Below are 21,737 nucleotides of genomic sequence, written 5' to 3'. Positions count from 1 at the left end.
CATGGACAGTGCCTTGTTCTGCATTTCCTGTTGCATCCTTTTCAGCAAATTCTTCTAAGTGTGCAGCAGCTGCCACTCTTTTTCCTTTTCCCTTAAAATCTTTAGGATAGCCATGTAATTTCCAACACTTGTCAACTGTGTGGTTTTTCATTTTGCAGTGTTCACAGTATAAGCTATTCCTTGTGTAAGTGAAGTTTCTTGAAGTATTTCCTCCACTCAGATTCTGTGAACCAAAAGATGAAGTATATTGTGGCTTGTATGCTTTATTTTCAGTGAATTTTCTGGCAGCAAAAATTGTAGATTCCAAACCATGACTTCTACTGCTGTTGACTTCTTTCTGTTGCTCTTCTTGAAGAAGAAGTCCATAAGCTCTTGATATTGTTGGCAAAGGTGTCATCATCAGAATGGTGCTTTTGGAATGATCATACTTTTCATTCAATTTCATCAAGAATTGAATAAGTCTTTGATCCTGTTGAGACTTCAGAAGTTTCTGAGTTAGAGTGCAGTTACAACCTGTGCAAACACAAGATGGTAAAGGATCTAGGCCATCAAGTTGGTCCCATAACAACTTAATCTTAGTGAAAAAACTTGAAATCTGTTCATCATCTTCCTGATTCAAGTCATATAGCTTCTGTTGTACTGAGAAAAGTTGTGGTCCCGATGATTGACAAAATCTTTCCCCTAAATCCAACCATATCTCTCTAGCTGTTTTAAGATACAACACACTTCTAGCAATAGAAGGTTCTAATGAAGCTAAAATCCAGGAAATCACCAAATCATTGCACCTGTTCCATATTCTGAAATTTGCAGAGTTTGAAGCTGGTTGGTTGAGGCTTCCATCAACAAAACATAATTTGTTTCTTGCTGAGAGTGCTATCATCATAGACCTTTTCTAGTCATTGAAGCATTTTCCATTCGAAGATGATGCTGACTAACTTGGATGCATTAAGATCATTGTTGCTTAGGTAGTAAGCTGAATTAGGATTGATTGAAGGTTCTTCTTGATCAGGCATAGTGAAATTTGAGATTCTTGAGTAAATTTTCAAGAATTTGAATCAAACTAAAAACAAAAAACCTCGAACAATTCAAGAAATTGATCAAGCAAATCAGCTGATTGAAACAATCGGAATCAAGCTGGCTGATTAATCAGAGAATAGAAAGAGATTTTGCGGAAAAATTTGAGCAGGATCTATTGATCTTGCTCTGATACCATGTCAGAATTCTCCTTCTAGGATGAATTCTGTCTTAGAAAAGATTAAGAGAAAGAGAGAATGTTTGTATTATTGAATGTTGAAAATGTATTACAATGATCAATCAGTATATATACAGCTTTGTTAGCTACAACTAGTGATGTGTTTAAACCAATGGGAATGCTTGGTTTGTACATCTCAGATTACATACAAGATATCATTACATGAATCATAAATATGCAGCTCTAACAACCTCCTGATTTCAAGGGGAATCAGTTAGGAAATCTTCTAGAAGCTTGCTTGGACTTTAGAGCATTGATGTGGTTGTTGCTGTTGTTGCTGTGCTGATGTATGGCTGCATTGCTTACGTGGAATGATTGATCAGCATGCTGGCAATGCTGTAAACCAACAACAGTTTAATTAATTTTATACGGAATTATATTAGCATATGAAGTTATTCTCTATTCAATTTGTTGAAATAATATCCTACTTAAAGTTGATGATTACAAAATTAAATTCCTTAATAGTGTAGAAAAGGAAACTCACTTACGTCAATGAATTGTGTACATAAGTCGTGAGTTATGGAAGGAAATTGTTGTTACCTTCGAATAACCATCACAAGTCAAATAACTAATGTGTAAATGATTAATGCCCATCAACTGCTTTACTAAGCTTTCTTCCAACATACTACGTACGACTCAAGGGACCATTTTCGGTCAGAACTCAGAAGTATTCGTTCTTTGAGCCTAAGATTATCATTTATCAGTTTATCATTACTTTGCTCTAATATTCCCTCCGTTCCAATTTATTTTATTTTTTATTTTTTATTTTTTATTCTTTATTCGACATAAAAAATTAAATAATACGGTAAAGTATGGAATAATAGTTATACTTCCTCCGTTCCGGAAATATCGCACCATGGTTGACTTTTACTCCTCTAAGTCTTACTTTGACTCTTAATATCTCACATCGTGTGTAAGAAAAAATTATAAAAAATTAATATTTGGAAAATATATACTTCCTCCATTCTTATTTACATGACACAATTGTACTTTCGACACTATTCACACATGTTCCTTTGACTTACTTTTGTGATTTATACATAAGAAAAAACATAGTCGTGTGGGATCTTGTTAGATTCATCTCAATAAATATTTTTTAAATATCAACTTTTTATAATTTTTTCTTATCCATAATAAAATATTAATATATTAACGTTTGAAATCGTGCATTGGCAAACGTGCCTAAATAATTGTGTCATTTAAAAAAGAATAGAGGAAGTATCAATACGAATCTAACATGACCTCACATGACTAAAACTTTCTTACGTACGAACCACAAAAAATGGCCAAAGTCGTAGTGTGAATAGTGTAAAAAACAAATGGTGCGATATTTCCGGAACGGAGGAAGTATATATATTCTATTGGAATAGTATCCTATCTAGGTCGAGTTGTTGATAATAAAATATTAAATTACCTCATTGTTAGGAGAGGAAACTCACTTATGTCATTGAATTGTGTACATAAGTCGTGAGTTACGAAGGAAACTGTTGTTACATTTGAATATGAAATGCGGATCAAAGAGCTAGGGTGTAAAAGAATAAAAGATATATTGTTGCCCCTCAACTTAGGTCCTAGTATAGCTTTCATAGTTTCAACCAACATCCGAATCAAGTGACCAGCTTATTAAGAAGCATTCTTTCTTTAAGTCAGTTTGGTACTCCCTCCGTCCCAAATTAGTTGTTACAGTTTCCTTTTCTGTCCGTCCTAGATTAGTTGTTACACTTCTAAATTAGGAATGACCCCACAATTATTACATTGTCTCTCTCTTCCCACTAACTTTTTTTTTGTCCCCACACCCTCTCTCATTCAATTAAAAAAATACTCCACTAACTCCTATCACATCTACTTTTTTAATAAAATAACAATTGATAACCAAACAACCGCTTATCACCTAAAACTTTGTGTAAAGGTAAGTGTAACAACTAATTTGGGACGGATGGAGTATTAGATTTTATACAACATTCGAGTCAAGTGAGCAGCTTACTCAGAAATATTCGTTCTTTAAGTTGGATTAATTATAATTTTAGTTCATAATGTAATTACTAATTATAATCATTTTCAAATTCTACCCAAAACTAAATAAGTTCCCCATTCAATGATTCAATGAACAAAAGCAAGATTGAACTAGTCAAGAGAGAAAAGAACAAAAGAGAAGGATAGGCACAAAACTTACTCCACTAAACACACAATCATAGCCTTTCTCTCACATGCAAAATGATCTGATCACAAAAGGGTAAAAACCCTAAAATGTCAGATCTCATACTACCATATCCTTAGCTAGCTAGCTAGTTAGGGTAGTTGCGCACCACCATTCCTCTATCTGGAAAAAAAAAAGACATCATTTGATATGACATCTATCTATCTATCTAGTTTACTATTCATATTCATGCATCATCAATATCTTCCTTGTAACTTCTTACACATGTAGGGTAAACCACAGTTTAATGTCGTTACTACAATAATGAACCCAAATGACCTTGACTACCTTTTTATTATTTTGGACCTACTAAATAATATTCCTCCCATTTTTAAAAAATAAAAATAAAGTAATACTCCCTCTGTATTTATTTAAGAGATACATGCACTTGGCTGGACACGGGTATTAAGAAAAAGAATTGAATGAAATAAAGTAATAAAACAAGTGGGATAGAGTAAATATTTTAATAAGAAAAACAAGTGGGGACCATGTCATTTTAGGGAGTGGGGGTGGGGGTGGGGTGTAGATATATTATTTAATTAGATGGTGGGGTTGATAAGTTACCAAAAATGATAAGTGTATCTCTTAAATAAATACGGCCGGAAAAGACAAGTGTATCCCTTAAATAAATACAGAGGGAGTAGTATGCATTGTTCTTTAATTTTGGTAACAATAATGTGTCAAGTAATATTTGGATTTGACAAGATTGAGTATATATAGGTTTAAATGAATTTTATTGTATAAAGGTAAATCCTGTAGAAATTAGTCTAGCAACACTTTAGTTTGTTGCAAGAATATATACCTTTTCCTCCTTTGTCCATTTGGGTCATTTGGTAAACCAATTTCAGATTTGATGTTACCGTTAGACATGATCATCTTGACCCCGTCTTGTTATTTTGGTTTGAAGACGTGGATTTTGGGCATAAAATTTTGGCCCGAATCTTTATTTAGCCCGACACAATATGCATTTTTTTTTATTGTGGCCTGACATGAACTCAACCCGACCCGTCTTTTGTTTAGATCTCATCAATGCGATTCTTCTTAATAACTAAACGATATATTAATATATGACCAAAGCTTAGGGGTTCAATCTCCATCGACAACCACTTTAAGGGTGGGGATAATATGTTAATCTAACCTATGTAATCCCATAGTGGGCCGGGGTTTCTACATGATAGGACAATTTGTCCTCACCAAAAAATGTTGTCCTATTGAAATATGCAAAACAAAGTCGGTAAATTAAACCATGATGAAAAAGAGTTAGTTATTTTTTATATCTTTAGTTGGATTCAAATTGTATTAAAAATGTTATACTTCCTCCATTTTTTAATAATTGCACCATCTTGGTTTTAGCACTATTCACACATTCTTATATAGTTATTTTTTGTGATTTATATGCAAGGAAAAATATATTCATGTGGGATCTTGTTAGATTCGTTTCGAAATATACTTTCAAATTTTCAAATTTTTATAATTTTTCAAAATGTATAATGAGAGATATTAGTGGTTAAAATAGTGCATTGCCAAGCGTGAAATCCCAGATGGTGCAATTAAAAAAAATGGAGGAAGTAAATAGAAATGAAATGAATTATTTGCATGACCTACATACCACACAAACAATGAAAAAAGTGCAATGCATGGGAGGGCATGCATTCATATGAATTTTCTTTGATACCCCATCTATCAATTGAGTCTTGCTGTATTATTCATCATTGTTCATCCCTGGTCCTATCCTAACTCTTGCTTTTCTATGTCAACACTTTTGAAATTGACCATTTAGAATTGTATAATATTTGACCATCTCAATTCTATGAGACATTGCATACTACTAGAAGAGGGGAAGGAAAAGGATATGAAATGAGACAAGGGATGGAATTGAAAATTGCTAATGGGAAATTGATAATCACAATATTTAATACCGAGTATTATTGTATTCACAAAGAAAAGTGTCAAAATACATATGATTGAGTAGTGCCAAAAAATCAATTTCCTTGTTAGAGCAACTCCAATGGTTACAAAATGAACCTGCTCAAAAAAAAAATGAGCATGTTAGCAGGTAGCCCACCATTATTATAACAATGACATAAGCAACTGTTAAAACCTTGTAAGTAATTTGGGCTACGTATCTCAAAAAAATATAGCTCAAATAAATAAATAATTTAAATTAAATATTATAGGGAGCTACAAAGTATTGTAACCCACCAATGTGATAATTTATAGTTTAAATCAATTGTAGTTAGAAATTTGATGTGGCAAACGTAACATCTTGTAGTTCACTACTGGAGTTGCTCTTATTGGCTCACTGCACTTACAGAACAATTTTAAAATTTATCATATTTGGAAAAAGGGAAAAGAACATTAATTTTTTTTTAAGATTTGAGTTATCTTTTTAAAAATGGCTACATGAACACTATGCACATAAAAGAGAAACCCTAACATAGCCGATTAGCTTGTAACAAAAGTTGGATTAGCCTTGTTGCATGAAAACTAGTTATCCCTTTGTATTTTAAAAAGATATACACTTTGACCTACACATAGTTTAAGGAGGGTGAGTTGAGTTTATTAAAATAAGATGAAAGCGGGGTAGTTGGTGAATTATTTATTATAGTAAAAAGATGATGTGAATAAGTGTGAAAATCACACTACAAAAAATTGTACCATTAACGACGGGGAAACCCGTCGCTAAAGGCCAATAATCGTTGATTAATGACGGGATTTCCTGTCGCGAACCCTCGTAAAGGGGGGCCGTTCGTTAATGGGAAATCCCGTCGTTAAACCGTCGTAAAAGACAATTGCGACGGTTGTTCCCGTATTTGTTTGGTTGTTAGCCCCGTCGCAAAAGGCTTTTACGACGGGATTTTTGACCCGTCGTAATTGGATTGTCGTTAAAGATACATATTCTTGTAGTGTCACAAGAAAGATAGAAATATTGGAAGTGGAGACCAAAACATGTCAAAAAAGAAAAGTTTATTTCTTTTTAAAATACAGCCGTTTAAGAAAAGTGTATCTGTTTTTAAAATACCGAGGGATTAATATACAACGTTTTTGGGCACTTTATATTTGTTTCATTCTATATTTCTAGAATACAAGGATTATTATGCAAAATGAGTCACAATTGATGATTGAAAATAGAAAATGGAAATGGAAAAAAAGAAAAATAGAACAACAAATGGATAAAAGCTTCTTTTTTTGTTTATAAAAAAAAAAGAGAAAATGTGATTAAATGGTTGTGGAATATTCTTCCATCCAATAATGGGCTTTCCATCATACACTAGCTTAAGTTAAGTCCATTATAAGTTCTCTGGCCCAATTTTGACAGCTTGCTTATGATAACTATAGTTATCCAGCAAAATGCTTTCTTGTCTATCTCTAGTACAATTTTCATTTAATTCTTTGCTCCCTTCCAAAAATGCTAAATTAAAATTAAACCTTTTAAGGATTTGTTATATTTACCTAATTTTCACTTTTTTTTGTTAATTTCTTTTATCTGAACTTAAATGACTTACATAATTATTACGGAGTAAAACTTATCAAAAATTATTTTAGTTATTTATTGTAATTCTTATTTCCTCTAAGCTCATCTTACAGTATATGAATTTAACTTAACTTATGAATTTATATTTCTTGAAATAGGTGGAAATAAGATAATATAATATGGCCAAACCAACGAAAAAATACCCGTACAAAATTAAGAGTTTTTTTTTGGGTGTATTAATTTGTAAATTAGAGTGAGGACCAAAAACAAAATACTGTGCTATTGATCATGTTATGTCGGTTTTGTCTTCTCCAATTTTGATAGGGTGTATAATTTTTGAACTTTTAAACTTCCATTATTTAGTGACCATGTTTGTCTAAAGAAGGACCATTTTCCATTGATTAAACACAGTACTATCTATACCAAATTAGTTGTCAATTTCATCCTTGGCACTTTATAACAATTTAGTTTCTTTTAAAACAGAAACTTTTGTTAAAGACCGTCTAACAGTTAGACCACTTTTTTGATAATAATTAAACTAGTGTAAAACAACTAAAAGTAATAAAATCATAACTAATTCAATAACAAAATAGTTAAGGTATAAAGACTAATAGTTAAATTTATGAGTCGAATAGTTATTATTTTTTAACAAACTTATTATTAACTAAAACTCATAAAATCTTAACTAATTTATCTCATTGTTTAACTAATCAGTTTTATTGTTTAACTAATTAATTGGTTAAGTGCTTAACTAATTGATTTTATTGCTTAACTAATTGAATTTCAGACTTAACTAATTGGTTTCAGTGGTTAACTAATTAGTTAAAGTGCATAACTAATTGATTCCAGTTCATAAAAATGGTCTAACCGTTAGGCCGTCTTTCCTAAAAGTTTGTATTTTAGAATAGTGTGTGACTTGATGTATTTAATTTTCTGCTATTTTTCTTAGGTTGCCAAAAAAAACCAAAAAACAAGGAAAATTTAGGTACGGATATTTTATATATCTGGTTTGATGCTAACCCAACTTATGGGTTTTGGGCTCACAAATATTAATTGAATTGAATGAAATTTCTAGCCCTAGCATGGTCCCTTTTAAAAGGTATGATAAATTGATAATAATAGAGTTCATTAAACATGAATTCTATTCAAATATTTGCTACACACTATTTTTTTTGTCTCAATGAACAAGTTGTTAAAATTGGACGAAAGCTAAATAGAGAATGTCTATATTCCACGTAAAAAGAATAGTATATGGTCGACCTTAGTAGAGGAACTATTAGTTGAACGAAGTCAACAAAATGACCTATTTTTCTTGATAGATTTTTTTTTAATATGTAAGAAGAAGGGACCACACTGAATCAACCCTCATTACAAGTTAACCAATCTAGTTACGAATGTTTTCGCTTGAGTCACTCTTAAACATTTTGAAGTTGATAGGACTTTACTTGACCCTGTGACTTTCAAGTCAACGAACTTATGTTGGTTGAAGGCTGATAGATTGATCCCAAAGATTGTCTTACTTTTTGTGATCAGTCTATTAACCCTCAACCCTAGTATATACGGAGTACATAGTACGAAATACTCCCTCCGTCCCGTAATATTCGCAAGTCACACCGTTTTGACTGAACATGTTTGTCAATGTACATCTTTGACTACTAATATCTTTATTTACATATTATAAAAACTTATAAAAGATTAATATGTTGAAAATATATATTAAGATGAAGCCAACAATATATTTGATAGTTCGAGACGGACGAAGTATTTCGCAATCTACTAACAAACCACATTTGTGAAAGAAAAAAAAAACGAAGGACAAACCACATTTGTTTTTGAACACTTTTGAGTTCCAAAAAATGCCACATAAACTCGTGAGCTACACTTCTGGGCCCAATGGACTAGGCCTTCTATTGGCAACCCAAGCCCAATACTTTCAATATAGAGAGGGGCTCGCTAAGCCCCTAATGGCTACCCCTTTACGTTACATTTTTCTTTGTCCTTTATAGTCCTATACTTCGTACGGAGCATTTGATTAGAGATGTCATTTTTAAATTACTGAGTTAAAAATCTCAAATATTGCTTATTCAAAATTTTGAGTAATAGTTCGACCCGTACAAGTACACACAATTTTGAAATTTATGATTCCCTAAAAAAAACCTAAGGCTTTTTACTTATTGGGCCTGACATGAGCACGAAGCCGTTGGCTGGACTCGGGTCGCAACTTTTTAATAAAAAACACGACAAGGTACGTAATGTTAAATCACGCAAAATTAAGTAAAATTAAGCTTAGACACGAAGGAAGCGATGGACCCCACACATGGGCTTGGGCTGTCTTTTTGAAGTTTTTGACACGGCCCATACCAACAAAACAAGTGGTGCACGCCTGTTTAGACCCAAGACACGTGGGCTTGACACGAAACACAACCCAACCGGAACCACTACCATTTTTGGAGTAGTGTAGCTTAGCTTAGCTTTGTGGGTTACAAAGTGTGGCCCCTCAAACACTATATTGTCCCTTCACGGACTTACCTTACTACAATCCCATAAACAACAACAACAACAACAACAACAACAACAACAACTTAAATAAAAAGCTTCAAAAATACCATAATGGTGGTTTCCACTTACAGATCATGAAACTTCCTTCCCTTTTGGGGTCTTGCTCTATTAAGGGTAGAGAATACTCCATCTTAAATCTGTGCTTTCTTTACTTATGGCATTTTCTCTCAAATTAGGTGGCAAACATTGTTCGTCTCACCTTTTCTTGTTTCCCTTACTGCTACCTTTGTTTCATAAAGATGTTTACGGTTACTATTTATATAAACATTACGATAAAAGTAGAAAAGTTGGTTGTATATAATAAAATATGGATAAAATAAGAGAAATGTGTTAAAAAATGGGTGGGTTTAAGAAAAAACAAAGTAAGAGAAAGTAAGTGGAAAATCTAATATATTATATAATTAAAGTGGGCATATTTGCTGAGCCATTAGAGCGCCACATAGGAAATCTAATAGTTTCGGCCAATGAAAAAGAAGATTTCTAATTTATTTTTGAATTAAAAAAATCGAGTGGCACGTAAATAATTAATTAGGTGACACGTAGATATTTTAATTAATTAATTACTAATATATACAACTCCATCCAAAATCAAACACTTTAATAATTAAAAATAAATATAAAATAAAATTCAATCCAAATCAAACACTCTAATAATTAAAAAATAAATCTAAAATGAAATTCAATCCAAAATCAAACATTTATCTAATCTAATATATAAATATAACAATTAGTATTTGGTAACATAACTATTTAATAAAATTCGTGCATCGCACGGACTAAAATTTAGTTGTAAATATTGTGAGGTAAGAAGGGTAAAGAAGTAAATTTCCATGTCCAAAATAGAATAAAACAAAGTATAAAGAGCATTATGAAACGGATTAAAACGAAAAGTGTAAAAATAATTTTAAAACGGATGTAAAGTAGTATTTAACTACCAGATCGAACAGTTGATCTTATAAATATAATGATACGGCTTACCCAAACACGGAAGTCTGACTCGATCTTAGAGGTTTCCCAAAGAATAAACTTAATTACCATACGATGAGATTCAAAAAAGTTATTAGAGTAATTGACAACTTAATTATGTAGCTGTAACAATCCACTAATGTCAGATCATCATGTCAACCCACTAATTAATATTTCATTTCCCATACTATCATTATTAATCCCTAGCTTCCTGTAATCCTCCTCTACCTATGTTATAATTAACTGTGCAGGTGTCAATTAACACTACACTTGCTTAGTAATGTAAAGAGTGATGGACTAGTGGGCACGTACGGGAGGATCTTCCACAGGGATCATTTCGAGCTAGACTCGTGATAAGTTTTATGAAATTATTAATTATGGAGTACACAAGTTAAATTTATATATATAGTAAAATGCTGGAAACATATTGATTGAAATGTATTTGTATTAGTAAAATGTTCAATTTTCAAACCTAGATCGCCCCTCTTATTTTTTTGGTCAAGATCTGCAACTGTTTTAAGACTTTCTTTCTTGTGTTTATGAAATGTAAAGGAGCACGTGATTATCCTACAATTGGTACGTAGAAGATACACCTGATTGTATAATGGAAGGAGAAATAAACTTTTACTTGATTGCTTAACAGTTAGGCAACTACCATGGGGCAAAAAGTTATATCATGGCCGTACTCTCATTTTTTTCTTGTAACAAAAGATAGTTCATATTGTTTGGTTGAATTTACCCCTAAGACAACATTCATGACATACTGTCAATGAATGTGTTAGCTACGTCCACATGCAAAGAGAGGCAATTTTATTGATCTTAAAAAGTACAGATTACAGAATACAACTAGGTTATGACCTACAGGATCTGAACCCCTTTGCATGCAGGTCCGCGCAAGTTAGCATGGTTGTAGCATGGAATTATACTAGGAGCACCTTTGAGTGGTGTGACTCTTATTGATTTTACCTGAAATAACACATTGAAAAACATAAAAAATTTGGATCAAGATGAACTATTTACATTTACTTTTGCCAAGGATAAAATTCTTGACTGAAATTGGTGGAATTTACATAGTTTATAACAAGGTTGTTTTGTTGCTGGATCTGCATCTGCACTTGGTGGTTCCTCGCCGAATATCATATCACAACTCATGTCTTCAAAATCTGTAAAACCAATTACTAGAGTTAATTTTATAGTGCTCAATCATGTTTTCTTGGTTAAAAGAAGTTTGTATAATCAGGGGAATAACTGTTGAATTATTACTGCTGATCATAATGGATGGTAAATTTACTGGCCGCTAGACCCGGTTATTGGCGGGTCGGGTCAATATCAGTGGGTCAATAATGGAAGGGTCAAAGCGGGGCGCGGGTCAATAGCGGGCCGATAGGGTGTGCATGCCAATAAACGAACAAGGAAAAATGAAAAAATAGTCTTATGCGAATACAAGTGAATAGGAAGTTATCTATATAATTTTTTATATCATACTCCGTAACTATTTTAGTTTTCAAAATTATCATGTTATAAGTTTGACCCTATATTGACCCTGTCCAATAAAGACACTATCCAATAAGAGCCTTTACCAATAAGAACCCTATTAACATGACCCAAACCCTATACCCATTGGACTACCCTGTCCAATAACCAGGTATACTGGCTGCCGTCTATCAACGCGAAAAGTGTTCAATTCAGGAGACAAATACATAATAATCTATGATATTATTCATGCAACTGAAAGCAAAATGTGTAAAATTCACTACTTTTTTCAGGGAAAAAACACAGATTGTGATTTGAGGGGTTGTAAATTATGGTGTTTCCATGCACTCTTAATGGTGTTATCATGGGACCCTAAGTGTTATTCTACTGTACTTAATAACTTATTAGTGCAAATATACTGTTAATTTTTCCACAAATTGGTAATTAACAAGTCAGTCAGTCTGTTAGACATACTAGGGATCAGGGTTACAGGCATTCCCAAAGAATCCTTGATGAATGTTTGAGTTGGAAACTTGCAAAGATTGGTGCACATTCCCACACAATTAGAGCTCTCTAAAAACCTGATTAGGGAAATAAACAACTTTGAGTGAGAAACATGAAAACGGAAGTTTCTGTTCTGTTCACCTTATTTCCACTTATTTCAGGAAAAATAAGTTCAGTAAAAATAAGGGTTGATCAAGTACAATTAAATAAGTTTTGATAAGTTATAATAAGTTCAGAAAAAATAAGTGAAAATCAGGTGAATCAATGCAGCTTTTCTCTGTATGAACAAGTTCATACTATATTACCTGCATTTCTTTACGTGCACCACGTTCTTCTCTCGTCCTCCATTGAACTCAGAATCCTTTAACTTCATCATAAGTCCATTAACAAAATTGTTAGGTTTTCAGAAGAAGTTTTGTTCAACAAACATTAGTATTTGGAGTATTTGTTATTTCTTCTTACTAACCCTAATTATAACTGCATTATCAATATGACATAGAATTATTTTTTTTTACCTCAGAAGGTCCAACTAGCCAAGTAAAAAACAAGGCTGTAAATTTGGCAAGCAATTCTCTTGTAAACTTAGAATGTGGTACCAATGCCTTCAACTGTCAAAGAAAACAACAGAACACAGTAAATAATTAGTCACTGATCTTACAAGGTAAACACAAAGTAAAACAGAATTATATGATTGATTAAAAAACAGAATGTTATAGTATCATATCAGATATAAGTCCATTAACAAAATGCCTGCATCATTCTATTTGTTTCCCTTCTATTTCTTGACTCAAAGTTATCTAAGAGAGTCATTAACTTGTAAGATTAAGGCCCCGTTCTATTCAACTTATTAAACAAGTTTCTGCGAAATACTGAAGAAAAAACACATGATAAACTAGTTGTTGACCTGATCAACTATAGCACGGCCTGCTGGCCCGACCCTACCCAGCCCGAAAATCTACCCAGACCGAAAAAGTGTGGGTTTGGGAAGCCTAAATATGCATTTTAGACCAAAACCCAAACCCTGAAAAAGCCTATTTCGATCGCACCAAATTTATGGGTTTGGGCTTATTTTTGTGTGTTAAAGCCCGGTCCGGCCCAACCCTACCCAACTCGAAAAAGTGCGGGTTTGGGAAGCCTAAATATGCATCTTAGACCAAAACCCGAGCCCCAAAAAAGCCTGTTTTGGCCGCGCACCAAATTTATGGGTTTGTGCATGATTTTTGTGTTAAAGCCCGGCCCGGCCCGAATTTTGATCACCTCTATGATAAAAGAGTACTTACCAAAGAAAAAAAACTCTCTGGAATGGATCTTTTAAGACTTTCCAAGCTGAGTTGCCTTTGTTTTACTGCATCAAACTTCACAGTCACTACTTTACAGGTCTCCAACAAACCATCATAGCCTTTCTTCTCTACTTGAATACCTGCATAACACATTAACACCATATCTGATCAATATATATCTTCACCTAGTTCATGTTTATGACATGAAATAAAGTCATAATTACATGTTTTTTAAATTTAACTGTGTTTTACAAACCTGCTACAGCTTGTAGGTTTTTAGAAAGATGATTAATGGCTAAATGATCAAACCATCTATCATGGTAGCAAGTTATTATCTTTTGATTGTTTGTTACCTCGAAAACATTATGATCTGATTTTTTTAGTGACATAAAAGGTGTGAAAGACATGATCTTGTTATGATACATGCATTTGCTGCTTAGAAAACTGGTTTCCATGTATGGTTTGTGTTTGAGAAGTTGAGAAGAGTTTTCCCTTAAATTCATGCACAGATTAGGGTATAAATAATACTAAGGGAATAGAAAACAGTTAATGCTTCTTTGTGTGCTGTTATGAGTGTTGTTTGTTGTAAGAATAGTTAACCATCATGGAGAATTGTCTTAATTACCCATGGGTGAAATGTAGGGAGAGCACTATTAGCATGTCACCTTCCTTAGTTGCCTCACTGTTAGGCATTTAGCCTCGCACTAATTGTCCGTATGCATTAAAAAACATACAGCTAAGATCTTGTTTTTTTTGGCTTAATTGCAATTTCAAGGCTTATTTGGCAGTTCAGTTCAATTCAGGAGCATTCAATTCAGTTCAGCTCAAAAGAACAAGACCTAACTTAATCTGATCTGACGAAAACATAAGTTTCAACTAAAGCTTAATTTGCAATAGAAATCAAGAAAAAATCACAAATTTTATAGAACAAGATACATTGTCAAATCACCAAAGAAGCACACATTACGAGGACAAATCCAGTTAGAACTGCACAAAAATACCATAATGAACTAAACTAAATTGACAATTACCTAAACAGCTAATAAAATCACAATCTAAAAAGAGCAGATGTCCAAAGGGAAGATATTACAGCTGAAATCACATTCCATATACTTAATTCTACCTCCTATAATCATCACATTTCAAATCCTTATTCTTTCACTGATTTGTTAATCAATGATTTGTGAATATGAGGAATAACACCACCACCAGCAATAGTTCCCTTAATTAGGGTATCAAGCTCCTCATCTCCTCTAATAGCAAGCTGTAGATGTCTTGGTGTAATCCTCTTGACTTTGAGATCTTTGCTTGCATTTCCTGCTAACTCGAGCACTTCTGCAGTTAAGTATTCGAGTATAGCAGCAGAGTATACAGCAGCATTTGCACCTACACGGCCGTGGGCTGAGGCTCTTGACTTGAGATGTCGGTGTATTCGACCAACGGGAAACTGAAGGCAAATTGTTTTCAGAATCACAAATGAGCATCAAATGGAATATGCATTTAGAACATCTAGCAGAAACTTTGACGGCCTGTTTGGTAGCCGGTAATAAACGGTGGGAACTGCGAATAAATCTAAGTTTAATTTGGCAAGAAAATAGCATCATGATGTCCATGGTAATGAAAATTTATCTCAAACTTTGTGTTTTTCTTCATAAATTTGCATTCCCACCTAATAAAGCAATACCACTCCCCCAAATGGTGATGGGTGGTGATGAAAATTTATAAAGAAAAAGACATAATTTTGAGTGAACTTGCATTACCATGGGAATGAATATTGTTTTGTAAGGGAAAACAGAATTCCAAACTAGTTTTCCTTTGTTTGGTTCCTTACAAGAAAATTAATAGAAAAAAGAAAAAATGGTTGAAAAGGGGAAAATCGTTTTCCATAAACATGTTTTACACCAAACCAAACGGAGCCTTAGAACATCTAGCAGGAACTTTGAAAGTTTTGGGAATAGTAAAAGATTATCAATAACTCCAGATTTCCTGACTAATGTGTAATATAAGTGTGATCAATGGGATAACAGCTTTTATTGGACAGGTAATTGGTCCCTGATAAACAAAGAAAATTCTGAAATACCCAGAATTTCGAGCAGGTGGTGATCATCACCTAAAACTCAGGTGACCTGAACTTAGACAAAGTTCTACCTCTGGGTTAAGAGCAAAACACATCTATCATCATTCTATCGCTATTAAGTATGTATCTAATTACTAATAAACAAAGAGGTGATTATTTCGATAGTTGATCTTACAAGATTATTGACACAATGCAAAGGAAATCACACATTTGTCCAATTCATTAATGAGTAATGATGAGTTAACCAATTGTGTATGGCTCTCAATTGAATTCATTAGTTAGTTGTCTTTCTACTGTTATAAAGTTTCTTAATTAAAGGTAAGATATGCCTACTAACATTACAAGGAAGAAGTGCCTTATAATCAAGGGATCCCTGTCTTTCATTAGTTAGTTTGGTTATTGACCACTTTCAGATAATTGTAGGCTCATTCAAAAATTATCTTGAATAAAGCAAGTATAACTTATTCACCTATGAACAGTTTAAGATTGTATCACTATTTCCCAGAACCCTGAAGCATTTCAACAGAAAGTGTGCCTAAAACATATCTAGACCTAGAATAGCAATACAAACTAGAAAAGTTGAAATCAAATCAGTGCCATTAACACCATGAAAGAGGTTTTACATAGCCAAGGAGTGAAGATTATGCACATTAGCTTATGAAATGTCATTTATTGCCAAAGATCTACAATTAGGTGTGGACTTGCAAGTTTTCCCAACATTTGTATATTTTGAAGACAATTCAAGTTCATGAATCCTCTGAAAACATAATAATTGGCTTTTACCAATTCTATCATGGTCTTTAAATCGAAAATCCTTCTTTGTTTATGATAGAATATGTAAATTAGAATAAATGGTTACTTATCATTACAATAGTAAACAAACTCCTCAATTATAGGAGTATGTTACGCAAACAAGCTAGAATACAAGAGTTTACAAAGCTGATTTAAAACTTGTTTGCGTAACATACACATACTCCTACAATTAAGGAGTTTGTTTATTATTCTAATGATAAGTAACCGTTAACAATATTGGAATATTTGACTAAATCTTACATAATAATTTACATAATTATACATATTCTATTAGTTTATATCACCTTAGCTCATTAGAAAGAAAAGACATCATTAGTCCACCATGTCTCTCATGATCATCAATCTTTCTCCTTGTCCCAAATCTCCAATTATATTTTCTACCCAATGCACTTGTAGCTAGTTACTAATAAACAAAGGGGTGATTCTTCAATTGTTGCCTTAAAGACTAGTACAATAATTCAATGAAAGCCACACATTTGTTTCACTTATCATTGAGTGGTGATGAGTGAAACACTAGCGTGGCTTCCATTGAATTCATTCGGTAGTTGTCTTTGCTGACAAATTTAGATATAGACAGTCATTTGATAACAAAAATTAGGGAAAATGCTTAATAACTAAGCCCAAGGATTCCTGTAAACCAACACATAGTTTAATTTCTAAACAGTAAACTGAACATATTGCTCCAACCCATAAAGGCATACTATTCAACAATTTATTCAAAATAAGCAATAATGGCTTCTCCAATCATAGTTTAAGACCTCAAACACACTCTTCCCAAAATCCTCTTGAGTATCAAATAGCATCTTGTAATACATTATACAATATTAATTCCACTTCTTTAAGAAAATTGTCTTCTGAGTATATAGAAAATTAGAAACTACACATGTTGGTAAGAGATGATGCTTAGTTAGATTAGATGCCTCTTGATAACAACAATAATTTTATTTTTCAGGAACATTAATACAAACTAAGCAAGTCCAATTTAAATCGAAGACACTAATACCATATTAGAGTTCACATATAGCCAATAAGCAAAGATAGTGCCAATTAGTTTATGGGATCATCATATAAACTTTTTGGCTTATACAAAATCTAACATGGTATCAGAGCCTTTAAATTAAAAAATCCACAATAGTTTGTATCATATCTTAAACCAGAAGTAAACACCTAGAGAGATCAATACTCCGTAATAATTAACTTCAAACTTCACTTGTTGATAGAAGTTTAAGCATCTGAAACATCTATATATTCAACAAGTTCTCTCACTCAAATGAACAAATATTTTCAACAACGAAACACCTTAATTAACTAAACACAATTTCACATTCAACTAATCATACTATTATTCTCATGATTAATCTTTTGGAACTTTTCTAAGCAAATTATAAAGCTATACAAAAGAAGATCCACAAACATATAGAGAAAAAGAGGAAAGACTACCTGAAGACCAGCCCTAGAAGAGCGAGAAACAGGCCTCTTCTTATCCTTATCTTTGTTACCCGCCGTTGTTTTACCAGCCAATAGTCCTTTTCCTCCCTTTCCTGACATTTTCTCCTTAAATTCGTTGAACTTCAAACCACAAAATCACTGTAAAATATACACACACAAGGAAGAAATTATCAATATCAAGAACTACGAACATGTTTCAGTTGGAAAAATCTAAATTCAAGATAAATCCACACAAGTTTTACTAGATTTATAATCCTAAAGCAGAATTTCAGCCCAATTCTTAACAACAAATTGGAAGAATAAAAAAATAAAATCCCCCTTTAATCAAATTAATATCAGTAAAACCCAGAAAAGAATATCCCCAAATTTGAACCAAATTGACATTTTTCTTTATTTATGAACTAACGGACAACAAAAACCCAGATTTCTAAACAAAAATTTAAATTTCCAAGCCAATAATACACAGAAATTGGAGAAAAGAAAATGCAAGAAAGCAGTAAAGCATACCTTTGGCTGGGAGTGAGGGAATTGAGAAAGGAAGAAGCTTTGGAAATCGAGTGACAGAAAGAAAGGGATGAATTAAATAGAGGAGAGAGAAAGTGGGTTTTGAAATTAATGGCGGTGAATTTACGTTTTGATTTTAACGAGGAGTTAAAAGAGGCGCCAATTTCATGAAATTTTCATGAAATTTCTGGTTTTTCGAAGTTTCAAACAATTTTTGGCGCCTTTTCTTACTCCCCGTATTTTGGACGATTAGCCCATTTATTAATGTGGGCTATTTGTACTATTAAGCCCATTTATTAATATGGGCTATTTGTACTACTTTAGCCCATTTATTAATGTGGGATATTTGCAATTGCTAACTGCTGTACCCGGGTACAGCCAACTCTGGCTGTACCCCCCAAAAATGACGCGCTCATATTGTTTGTTCATTCTTGTCGACTGTTTGTTCTTTTTTATTGTACTGTTTGTTCATTCTTATTGTACTGTTTGTTCTTTCTTGTTGTACTGTTTGTTCATTTTTGTTGTACTGTTTGTTCTTTCATGTTGTTTTTTAAATTCATCATCAAATTTTCATAATTGTTGTATTTTTTGTTCTTTCTTCTAGAACTTTATGTTTTTTTTTTTTTAATATTGTTTGTTCTTTCTTGTTTATTTGTTTGTTTATAATAATCATATGGTTAATGTTCATAATTAAACTCTTCATTAATCTTTTATTCTTTCTTTTTGTATTGTTTGTTCTTTCTTGTTGTACTGTTTGTTCTTTCTTGTTTTTTAAATTCATTCATCAAACTTATTGTTGTATTGTTTGTTCTTTCATGTTGGCTTTAAAATTATCATAAAATTGTTCATAATTGTTGTATTGTTTGTTCTTTTTTCTGGAATTTTATGTTCTTTTTTATATTGTTTGTTCTTTTTTGTTGAATTATTTGTTATTTTTTGTTTATTTTTTTGTTCATAATAATTATCTGCTTTATTGTTTGTTCTTTCTTGTTGTATTGTTCGTTCTTTCATGTTGGCTTTAAAATTCATAATGAAATTGTTCACTTCATTGGTCTTTTATGTTTTTACAAGCGCCTATATTGTTTATTTCCAAATAAATAAATAAATGTTCATTTCCAAAATAGTAAATGTTCATTCCAAATAAATAAATAAATGTTCATTTCCGAAATAGTAAATGTTCATTTTTGTAGTTTATTTCCAAATAAATAAATAAATGTTCATTTCCAAAATAGTAAATGTTCATTCCAAATAAATAAATAAATGTTCATTTCCGAAATAGTAAATGTTCATTTTTGTACCTGTATTTGTTCTTTCATGTTGTATTGTTTGTTTTTTCATGTTGGCTTTAAAATTCATCATAAAATTGTTCATAATTGTTGTATTGGTTGTTCTTTTTTCTGGAATTTTATGTTCTTTTTTATATTGTTTGTTCTTTTTTGTTGAATTATTTGTTCTTTCTTGTTTATTTGTTTGTTCACAATAAATATATGGTTAATGTTCATAATGAAATTGTTCACTTCATTGGTCTTTTATGTTTTTACAAGCGCCTATATTGTTTATTTCCAAATAAATAAATAAATGTTCATTTCCAAAATAGTAAATGTTCATTCCAAATAACTAAATAAATGTTCTTTTTCGAAATAGTAAATGTTCATTTTTGTAGTTTATTTCCAAATAAATAAATAAATGTTCATTTCCAAAATAGTAAATGTTCATTCCAAATAAATAAATAAATGTTCATTTCCGAAATAGTAAATGTTCATTTTTGTACCAGTATATTAATGTTCATTTTAAACAACACAAAACGACATCGTTTTGGATGGGAGTACAGCCAGCTTTGGCTGTACCCGGGTATAGCCAAAAATTTACCGGATACTTGCTCAACCCAACTTATTTCTTATAACATGGTGGGTTGTTAGTTAGCGGTTGGGTTACGAGTTTTAAGTATGGAAAATGGGATTTCATAAATCAACTCACCCTCAAAAGCCATTGTTATTTACTTGACCTTTTCAGCAAGAAATTATGAAATTAAATGTACAGTAGTTAAGTTGACGCAACACTCTAGTCAAAAAATATGATACAACACTATGTGTCACAGTCTAAGTGTTTTGATAGTGGATTGTGCGGTGTGCTCTTGTCTATGGAGCGGCAAGGGCGAAAACTGTATCTCAAAGCTTGAGAGGCACGAGATGGTGCTTGATTTAGAATGGACACTCTTACCTATCGGCGACAAGAGTGAGGGTTGAGAATCGATTGGGGCACTTGTGTAGTTGTGTGTGCACAACAGGCACAAGCGGGACCGACGACAAAAATGTAACTGTTTTGGGAAGGCTTTGTTGAATCTTGAAAAGCTTAAGAGCATGTGACATCACAATATCTATAAAGGTTAGCAACCATGCAAGTAATTAAGGAAGGTCAACTTCTGATGAGGGGTAGTGGTCCATATCGGATAAGGTTTATTTTGAATTAGCTTCAAACTTTCAGTAAACACTACACTGTATTGACAGAAACATAATAATTCTATCTAAATCCTAGAAAACTATTAGAAAGACCCTAAAAAGTAATGAGTAAGCAAAATACAAGTAATTGAAGGTTGAATTCTAACATTATGGCTCCATTAGTTGACCCATGAACTAGCCTCAAACAATTGCTTGATGGATCCAAACCTCGACTTGAACCCTATAGCTCGGCCGGCTAAGAACTGACCCGACCCTTAGTCATCTCCAAGCATTCAACCACCGGCAGAGCTAGGCGGGTCTAGGTTGCCGGCCCACAAGAAACTAGCAATAGTACAAAAACTCTGTAAAGCAATGAGCAACTTATTTTGTTTAACAAGGACCAGTAGTCTCATACATAACTGTCTACAACAACACTCAATAACATTTATAAATAAAATCCAGATACAAGGCAAACTGCCAGACTGATATTGTACTTACAGCATGTTCAAGGTTCGAATCCGGAACCAAAAACCATTCTATCAAATAACTTATCAGGTCAGTTCAAATGTTAAACTGATCAGAGAAAGTTGCATTATTGTGCTAAAGATGTCAGGCAAAACAACCTAAACCAGCAACAAAATTCAGGTGAAATTTGATTTCATAAAAAAAACTACACATAAAAATCTTATAGTTTACAAACAATATACTCCATACATGATCTCTAAATTTGAGATGATGAACCCTGAAAAA

General features: G+C 32.5%; 2 protein-coding genes across 2 annotated transcripts; both read right to left on the bottom strand.

Annotated features, from left to right (window-relative positions):
* Positions 1-11,242: 11,242 nt before the first annotated feature.
* Positions 11,243-14,240, bottom strand: LOC110781764 (beta-carotene isomerase D27, chloroplastic). Its single transcript, XM_021985818.2, has 7 exons — positions 13,963-14,240; positions 13,707-13,846; positions 12,942-13,034; positions 12,732-12,793; positions 12,397-12,503; positions 11,520-11,612; positions 11,243-11,415 (listed from the first exon to the last, which is right to left on the bottom strand). The coding sequence occupies exons 1-7, from the start codon at positions 14,207-14,209 to the stop codon at positions 11,375-11,377; spliced, it is 783 nt and encodes a 260-aa protein (XP_021841510.2). The 5' UTR covers positions 14,210-14,240; the 3' UTR covers positions 11,243-11,374.
* Positions 14,241-14,606: 366 nt separating this feature from the next.
* On the bottom strand, positions 14,607-18,709 carry LOC110783657 (probable histone H2A variant 1). Its single transcript, XM_021988007.2, has 3 exons — positions 18,553-18,709; positions 18,037-18,183; positions 14,607-15,153 (listed from the first exon to the last, which is right to left on the bottom strand). The coding sequence occupies exons 2-3, from the start codon at positions 18,142-18,144 to the stop codon at positions 14,857-14,859; spliced, it is 405 nt and encodes a 134-aa protein (XP_021843699.1). The 5' UTR covers positions 18,145-18,183; positions 18,553-18,709; the 3' UTR covers positions 14,607-14,856.
* Between the last annotated feature and the right edge of the window lie 3,028 nt (positions 18,710-21,737).

This window comes from Spinacia oleracea, chromosome 5, assembly GCF_020520425.1.
Source record: "Spinacia oleracea cultivar Varoflay chromosome 5, BTI_SOV_V1, whole genome shotgun sequence".
NCBI lineage: Eukaryota > Viridiplantae > Streptophyta > Magnoliopsida > Caryophyllales > Amaranthaceae > Spinacia > Spinacia oleracea.
The sequence above is the reverse complement of the archived record's forward strand: the minus strand, read 5'-3'. Positions and strand labels throughout refer to the sequence as shown.

Excerpts from the sequence above, each read along its gene's own strand:
- LOC110781764 (XM_021985818.2), bottom strand. The coding sequence starts at position 14,209 with ATGAATTTAAGGGAAAACTCTTCTCAACTTCTCAAACACAAACCATAC. Across the intron at positions 13,035-13,706 it reads CAGAGAGTTTTTTTTCTTTG|TTGAAGGCATTGGTACCACA; the intron begins GTAAGTACTCTT and ends TTTCTTTGACAG. Across the intron at positions 12,504-12,731 it reads GTGCACGTAAAGAAATGCAG|GTTTTTAGAGAGCTCTAATT; the intron begins GTAATATAGTAT and ends TTCCCTAATCAG.
- LOC110783657 (XM_021988007.2), bottom strand. The coding sequence starts at position 18,144 with ATGTCAGGAAAGGGAGGAAAAGGACTATTGGCTGGTAAAACAACGGCG. Across the intron at positions 15,154-18,036 it reads CTTCTAGGGCTGGTCTTCAG|TTTCCCGTTGGTCGAATACA; the intron begins GTAGTCTTTCCT and ends ATTTGCCTTCAG.